The sequence below is a fragment of the Choloepus didactylus genome, chromosome 13 (genome assembly GCF_015220235.1).
Source record: "Choloepus didactylus isolate mChoDid1 chromosome 13, mChoDid1.pri, whole genome shotgun sequence".
Classification (NCBI taxonomy): Eukaryota; Metazoa; Chordata; class Mammalia; order Pilosa; family Megalonychidae; genus Choloepus; species Choloepus didactylus.
Genome location: NC_051319.1, coordinates 90655042 through 90663400, shown reverse-complemented (window position 1 = coordinate 90663400; position 8359 = coordinate 90655042). Strand labels below are relative to the sequence as shown.

General features: G+C 36.4%; 2 protein-coding genes and 1 non-coding gene across 7 annotated transcripts in view; 1 reads left to right on the top strand and 2 right to left on the bottom strand.

The window, feature by feature from the left end:
- Positions 1 to 314: 314 nt before the first annotated feature.
- Positions 315 to 445, bottom strand: LOC119508601. Its single transcript, XR_005211505.1, has one exon. It is a non-coding gene; the product is annotated as a small nucleolar RNA SNORA24 (small nucleolar RNA).
- A 262-nt stretch (positions 446 to 707) lies between these two features.
- GPR151 (G protein-coupled receptor 151) lies at positions 708 to 1976 on the top strand. Its single transcript, XM_037800930.1, has one exon. The coding sequence runs from the start codon at positions 708 to 710 to the stop codon at positions 1974 to 1976; it is 1269 nt and encodes a 422-aa protein (XP_037656858.1).
- Positions 1977 to 5934: 3958 nt separating this feature from the next.
- Positions 5935 to 8359, bottom strand: part of TCERG1 (transcription elongation regulator 1) — a 68974-nt gene continuing 66549 nt past the window's right edge. For 3 of the 5 annotated variants that reach the window (XM_037801276.1, XM_037801278.1, XM_037801279.1), the window contains 2 exons: positions 7827 to 7927; positions 6445 to 6646 (listed from right to left, as the gene is read on the bottom strand). In XM_037801276.1, coding sequence (XP_037657204.1) covers positions 6445 to 6646; positions 7827 to 7927 — 303 coding nt within the window. Of the gene's footprint in view, positions 6647 to 6919; positions 7014 to 7826; positions 7928 to 8359 lie in introns of all 5 variants that reach the window. The other 2 variants (XR_005211367.1, XM_037801275.1) reach the window with 2 other exon arrangements.

Genomic DNA, 8359 nt, shown 5'->3' with positions numbered 1-8359 from the left:
AAAAAAAATCGTAACAATGAAGCAAGCACACATCTTAATCTCTGCTTAAATACTATGTTTTATTTAAGAACAATCAATACTTAGGCCTATATTAAAAATATAGCCCTGATACTTCCCAGAACATTATTCTCAACACAAGACTTAAAATCAACTTTGACGATCCACTGCAAGATGCTGAACCTTTATCACTTCGGATTTCTTGAAATTTTCTGTTTTCCATCATCCATCAGGAGCATACTAGTCTAGCTTCAGAAACATATGAAAAACAGAAACGTTTATCCAATGACAGCACACTCCAGGTTTTTAACAGTGAAGAATGTTACTTGGGTCAGGCAGAATCTGATACCAATTAAAGGGTGACAGCTTTGCCAATAAACAAGAATATGCTCTTCCATGGCTAGGAAGGGAGACTGCCACAGCTGACAGGTCCGAAAGACACATGGAGAGGGCTGACAATTTGATATTAGACTTGCTAATGAGCAGCAACCGTGGGCTCCTGCTGTTTGTCGTTCAGTACAGTCACAGGGATATCACATGCATCAAAGATGAGCTTAGCAGACAAGCTTCTTCCACATTCAGTTCTCAGGAAATAAGGAAGGGGAAGGTCCAGAGGTGCCATGTGACACTGATGACAGAATATTTATTCCTATGCAAAACAGCCAAGGCAGAAAGACAAGCCTAAATAAGCTAACTTCAGTAAGGAGCAGATGGAAAAGGTGATGCTGGCAGTTGCCTTTGCAGATTACAACCCCAGCACCATGAACGTGTCCTTTGCTCACCTCCACTTTGCCGGAGGGTACCTGCCCTCTGATTCCAAGGACTGGAGGATCATAGTCCCGGCTCTCTTGGTGGCTGTCTGTCTGGTGGGCTTCGTGGGGAACCTGTGTGTGATTAGCATCCTCCTTCACAGTGCTTGGAAAGGGAAGCCATCCATGATCCATTCCCTGATTCTGAATCTCAGCCTGACTGATCTCTCCCTTCTGCTCTTTTCTGCACCTGTCCGGGCTGCAGCATATTCCAAAGGTATTTGGGATCTAGGCTGGTTTGTCTGCAAGTCCTCTGACTGGTTCATCCACATGTGCATGGCAGCCAAGAGCCTGACGATCGCTGCAGTGGCCAAAGTATGTTTCATGTATGCAAGCAATCCAGCCAAGCAAGTAAGTATCCACAACTGCACCATCTGGTCAGTGCTGGCAGCCATCTGGGCCCTGGCTAGCCTGTTACCCCTGCCAGAATGGTTCTTTAGCACCACCAGGAATCACGCAGGTGTGGAAATGTGCATTACAGATGTACCAGCTGTGGCCGAAAAGTTCATGTCTGTGTTTGGGAAGCTCTATCCTCTCCTAGTATTTTGCCTTCCATTATTCTTTGCCAGCTTTTATTTCTGGAGAGCTTATGAACAATGTCAAAAACGAGGAACTAAGACTCAAAATTTAAGAAACCAGATTCGTTCAAAGCAACTCACAGTAATGTTGCTGAGCATCACCATCACCTCCACTCTTCTGTGGCTCCCTGAATGGATAGCTTGGCTCTGGGTACGGCATCTGAAGGCTGGACGCCCGACCCCACCGCAAGGTTTCATAGCCTTGTCCCAGGTCCTAATGTTTTCCATCTCTTCAGCAAACCCATTCATTTTCCTACTGATGTCAGAAGAGTTCAAAGAAGGCTTGAAAGGTGTATGGAAATGGATGATAAAAAAACTTTCAACTGCCTCAGAGTCTCAGGAAACCCCAGCTGCTAACTCAGAGGTCCTTCCTGACAATGTTCCATCTCCCAAGTCTTCTACATTCATACCAGAGAAAGAGAAATCGGGCTCTCCTTCTTCCAGCAAAGAGAAGACTGAGAAGGCAGAGATTCCCATTCTCCCTGATGTAGAGCAGTTTTGGCATGAGAGGGACACAGTCCCTTCTGTACAAGACAATGACCCTATCCCCTGGGAACATGAAGATCAAGAAACAGGTGGTTGTGAAAAATAGATTGTTATAAAGCAAAACTAAATTGTGATTATTGTATTTACTTGTTTTGCTGCTTATCAATATTGCTGACTTTAAAATATAAAATACGGTAATTATCATCATTAGGAATTTTAAAAATGCTTCACATCCTGCATTTCAAAATGTGCAATTTGGTAAGTAGAACACCATGTAAAGAGTAAAAATGTTTCACAATTATAACCTGGCTCTCCAAAGAATTCGTTTTAAGTGCTGTGTATTAGAAAGCCCAGCTATTTTGTGACTTAAAAATTTTTTTTATTGGGTACCCCTTAGAATCAGCCCTGTACTGACTGATCTTATCTCTGGTAAGGCAACCAAGTTATCTGGGAGCTGAACCCTTTACCCTAAGTTTCTTCCTGACTTCACCTATCAAATTTTATTCCACATAGCCAAAGCTCAAACCTATTTCCAGGAAGTTTTTCTTTAATACATTGAGTTAATTTTCCTTAATGAATTACCTTCATATAATTGTTAATTTACTTAATGAAAATTCCTAACAATTTTCATGACTGAAGGTTATAGAATAAGCACTAATACCTTAATTCCAATTCTGGACTAATTTCAAACTAATGGCTATCTTTGGCTAAGTTTAAATAAATTCAAACTTTATCTTATACTAAAGCCTGCTTTACTGATCTTTTTAATGTCATTTCAACGAGCCTTCAGTTTTTAAGTCAAGATTTTGGCAATCTAGCATGGCATTCTGTATCTTGACATGAAGAACTTAAAAACTGCCCTTCATTTCCTAAATCTACCTACTCTACGAAAATGCATGCAGTTCTTATTCTTCTGCATGCTGAAATCTCTTCCTCTCAATATCTTCTTTCTCTCAAGATGCACTATAAGCAACAGCTAATAATAGTTATTAATAATTGACTAAAGGCCACCCTCATAATAACTACAAAGAGAGGGATGAAGACGGTGATCTTTCTTTCAAATGCTATTAAACTTAAAAATAACACAACTTGAACCCTGCTCAACTTCAGAATACCTCAGGGTTCTAAGTTACAAAACATGATCAAGATTAGTAAGAGGGAAAAAAAGAGATTAATATGGAAAAGATGGAATTCAACTGTCAAAAGACAGAATTTGGCTGAATAAAAATAGAAAACAAAAAGCATAAGGTCAATGCAGCAAAAAAAGCAATGGAATTAAAATTTTGTGTTCTGGAATATATGATTAAAATTTGAACAACAGGCAATAACTGTTCATTCTGTAGCAAGGTAAAGCATACCCAATAAAACATAATGATTATATTTCTTCTCCTATTATAAGAGTATAAGGACATTAATCCATGACTCCTATTACTTTATAAAGGAACTCCAGGGTTTTTTTTCATTGAGGGGTTCTCTCATGGGGGAAAAAAAAATGCCCTTAGGGCCAGCAATGGAGAATTTGAAATATAAATAATATGTTGTGGAATGAACAATTACAGTATTTTATTGTATTTTAAAAAACTCAGGTTTTTGGTTTGTTTTTGTGTGTGTGTTTACAAACAGTCATAGTTTGCTTTTTAACACAGAGATAGGGCTGCTTTCTTTTTAACTTGATTCATTATAAATTTTATTTGAGGCTCAGAAAATCAAAGTACAATAAAAGCCAAGTATCCAAAATACTGTTTGATGGTGCAATACTCATACAAGGGGGTTACCTTTAAAATTATCAGTCATGAACTATTTAAAACTTTTATGTTCATTATATAGTATGTGTAGCATGTAAGCTTCCAGTGTTTGAAACTATAACTTGTAAACAAATAAAAGCAATTATGATTTAATTCAGAGAATTTTTGGAGGCTGAACACTGTCTTTGTCTTGAATTATCATCTCAAAATCATTATTTGGCACAATGGGGCTTTATGCGGAAGTCTGATCTTAACACTGGCACAGGCTCAGAATAAGGAAAATCGTGTTTCAAGGTTTGCTGAGCACCAAATACTGGAACACAGTGTAATTACATTAAACCTTTCACTAAGAACATGATACACAAAGTCCTGACTTGATCTCTTAAAAAAAAAACTGCATAGAAAAGTTTGATTGACACCATATATGAATGAAACCCAAATACTTAAAAGTAGAAAATTATACTAGATATCACCAAAACCATTTTCTTCACATTTCTCTATTGTGAGAAACAGTGCAGTGAGTGTGCAAGGAAAACTATGTCTATTTCAGAGTAACAAAATAAGGAATTCTAGAAATTTCACTTTTATAGGACAGTCATATATCTATAATAGTTGTGTCCCTTTTGGTAAACACCCCAGTTTTACTCCTCATAGAACTTAAAAATCATTCCCTGAATATATAAAAATGACCTTACAAAATGAGTTTACAGATTAAGACTTTAGTCTCATAATCAATTTCAGATCTCTACATACAGAGTTCACTTAGTTTCTATGGCACTTAATATATTGAAGCCAACTATTAATATAGATGTGTATGTATATGCCTGTGAATGTGTGCATATAACACAAAATATAAATTTGTTGGTATTTCCTCTTTCAAGAGGTTTTGGTACAATCATAGTAGGTATGAGATAAGAGGGAAAATAAATTATCCCATTAACATATTTTCTTAAACATTTTATTTATGTGGCACTCTGAAAGTGGAAACTAATGGAGGAAAGACAGAAGGATCTTTGTAAACTAAGGAGGTAATGCTGGAAAGAAAATTGGAAATCAAAGGTAAGTTTCATGGTATGATGTGCATGACACATTGAAAGTATACCCAAAAGGCACAAAGCATCAATAAGTTAAAATAAAAGACAAAAACAAGAAAACTAAAAACTGGCATGTTCTTGCTATGAATCAATAAGATATTGCTAAGAGACTACCAAAAGCATTCCTTTAAAATTTTCTTCCTTTTTACACTGCAAATAATTTGCTATTTTATTCAAAGCCTTGAAACTTTTAATATTCAAGATTTCAAATCAACTGCCTTTGTGCCAAATTACATTTGCTTCTAAGAAGATTTAAAATGTTTTTATACATATGTAGTAATAATCATGTACAATTCACATATATAAAAAGGCTTTGTTTATTGTAGTTCAAATACATAAACTGAACATCCAAACATCTTAAAATTAAACTGTAGGAACAAAAGTTTGACATTCAAACAGGAGTATAGTTTACAGGGAACACCCAGAAAGGTAATTTGTTGCCTAATCCAGAATATTGATAAAGATCACTTAATGGTGAATAAAATGTCTTTGACCAGCAGTCCTATTCTGGCCAACATGTTAATTTACGACCACAGTTCATACCTGAGAAGAAATTACTAAATCTTCTCTTAGGCTAAACAACAAGATTTGGCCTACAACTCAAGAGGGGACAATCAAAGGCATATAAGTGAACAAATAAAACTAAACTGTTCTAAAGGGGGATGTGAAAGGAAATGAAATAAGCTTCAGTGGCAGAGAGATTCCAAAACGAGCCGAGAGATCACTCTGGTGGGCACTCTTACGCACACTTTAGACAACCTTTTTTAGGTTCTAAAGAATTGGGGTAGCTGGTGGTGGATACCTGAAACTATTAAACTACAACCCAGAACCCATGAATCTCGAAGACAGTTGTATAAAAATGTAGCTTATGAGGGGTGACAATGGGATTGGGAATGCCATAAGGACCAAACTCCACTTTGTCTAGTTTATGGATGGATGTGTAGAAAAGTAGGGGAAGGAAACAAACAGACAAAGGTACCCAGTGTTCTTTTTTACTTCAATTGCTCTTTTTCACTCTAATTATTATTCTTGTTATTTTTGTGTGTGTGCTAATGAAGGTGTCAGGGATTGATTTAGGTGATGAATGTACAACCATGTAATGGTACTGTAAACAATCGAAAGTACAATTTGTTTTGTATGACTGCGTGGTATGTGAATATATCTCAATAAAATGATGATAAAAAAAAACAAAAACAAAAAAACAAAACAAAACAAAAAAACTAAACTGTTCTTTAGAGACAAAGGTAAAAGCATGTCCGTTATAATAATCTTAGCCTCTGGAAGATAATTCAATTTTCAGTGTTTTATCTTTTACCCGCTTTAAAAAACAAAATCAAAACAAAACAAACCCCAACTAAGGGAGTCTGCGGTATTTGTATCTTGCAAGTTCAAACCACGAATGCTCTTACATCTTGCATGTTTAACACTGCTAGGAAGAATGTCACCAACAGTCACTGATTTCCACACCTCATAAAAGGATAATTTTTAGCTTCAAGATTTTAGATTTACTAGAGACAGCCTATATTTTGAGTATGTATGTCAGTCATGCCACACAAAGAAAGCATAAATATTTCCAAAGTGTTCTCTGTTCAGAAACTATTCATGAATGCGTCTCCTCCTGTTCGTCAGATGGTTTTGCAATAGGTTGACTAATGCACATACATGTAAAAACCTGAAAATTGGCTCATGCAAGCGTTTTGAACTAATAGATACCCCTGTGGAAGAATATTCAGAATTATTTTGTTGATCGTCTTGTGGGTTCTGAGGCTGTGGGAGGTGGGGGTGGGCCCCGGCGATCCAGGTCATCGACATATGCCACAATAAGTTTACGCCTTTCCTCTGGCACACAGTCCAATACTAGATACCGTTTGTCGTTCTGCAAAATTTTTTCTACATCTTTCAGATGCTGATCAGATTCTTGGATTAGCTTTTTAGATCTGAAATAAGAGAAAGAAGTCCAGGGATTACTGACTGCTGTTCACAGGTCTTTCAGAAATGAGCTGGAAATGTCCATCTAGTTCCTAATTGTGTTTCCATTTTTTTTTTTTTTTAAAGAAAAATTTCACTGCAGTGGTCACCTTTGTAAATTGCCTCAGCAAAGACTCCAAGGAGTGAAAGGGCCTCAGAAGCTGAATTACCCTCCCACCCCTACTGGTGGTCCCTCCAGATCAGGGCTGAGGGTGGGTGGGTAAATCTTGCCCGTGCTGTACCTGTTCTGTGGATGAACAGAGGACTTCAGTCTGCGGGGCTGCCAATCCCAGCATCTTTCACAAGCTTTCACTTTCACATCTTTCACTAAATTAACTATAAAAATGTAGAAAGAAGTCTTACTTCACATCTAATTTAAAAGCCCAAGCTGATGCAAAACATTAAGGATCCTGACCAAAAAAATCCAAATGACAAAATACCTAAAAACCACACCCTCAGCACTATCTATCCTCCCGTGCACACACCCTTTATTAAGATGTATCAAGTTTTTCTTTTAAAGGAAGAAAATCTGGAGATTTAAACAAAATGCTTTCCTGCATACTGACTGGTAAGCAATGTAAAATTGTTTTCCTGATGATAAATTTTGGGGTGCAAGGAACTACTGGGTATGCTACAGAGAAATCTTATTTTAAGATTCTGGTTTTTATAATTTAAATTTTTTATTTAAAAGTATCCAGCACACTGCTTTCCTCTGAGAATAAGGTTTTGCTGCACTTAAATAGATGAGTTCAAGCTTCAGAATGGTTCAACCATACTGACTAATCTATCACAGGAAGCAAAGATAATTAATAAAGAAGGATTTTTTTAAAAAGTCTCTTCAGGAAATACAATTCTTATATAGTTGAGGGTACTCCTAAAAAAAAAGCAGTGAAGAAAAAGAAAAGTGTGTTTAAAAAACTGGATGGGTGGGTAACACAAAATAAGAATTGACATCTGGGCCCTTTCTTTAAAAAAAAAAAAAGTAAGATATGGGCTGTACTTGGCCTTTGATAAAAGTTGGCTGCTTCTTATTCCTAAAAATTAATAATGTCAACATGTGTGTGAATGCAAAGTATGCTCTGGCCATTAGAGTATAAGGACTAGTATAAAGACAAGGACTGCCAATATGAAACATTTCATTGCACACACCTATATGTTATAAATTTGGTCTCTTTCAAAAGCGTCCTGAAGTCTGCTTTGGCTGTGATGTATTTATCTCTGATGTATTCTTCAAACTCTCTTTGCTTTTTCTGTAAAAAGACAGTGAGATTAGGAAAAAATTCATTAACTCCCAAATTAACATCATTTATTAACCAGTAGTTTGTAAGTCATATCATAAAGTAAAACACTCAAAAGAAAAAAAGCAGAGTGCAGTTTTGTTTACATGAAATTCACTAAAATGCAAAAGCTGCAATGCATATTTTTAAGGCAAAAAGCAAGAATGAGGAGCCACATAATGTATTAGTAGTGGCTAAAACTTGAGGGCTTGCTATGTGCCTTTTGCTGAGTATGTTTTATGACAATCATCTCCTTTAATCTTCATAACAACCTTAAGAGGCAGACTCTCTTAAAAATAAGGAAATTGAGAGTTAAGTGTTCATTTCCTGTAGATTATATATCTTCAGGCAAAGAAACTAATATTGTATAATTTATGGGATACACCAATGCTAAGATGACACTCA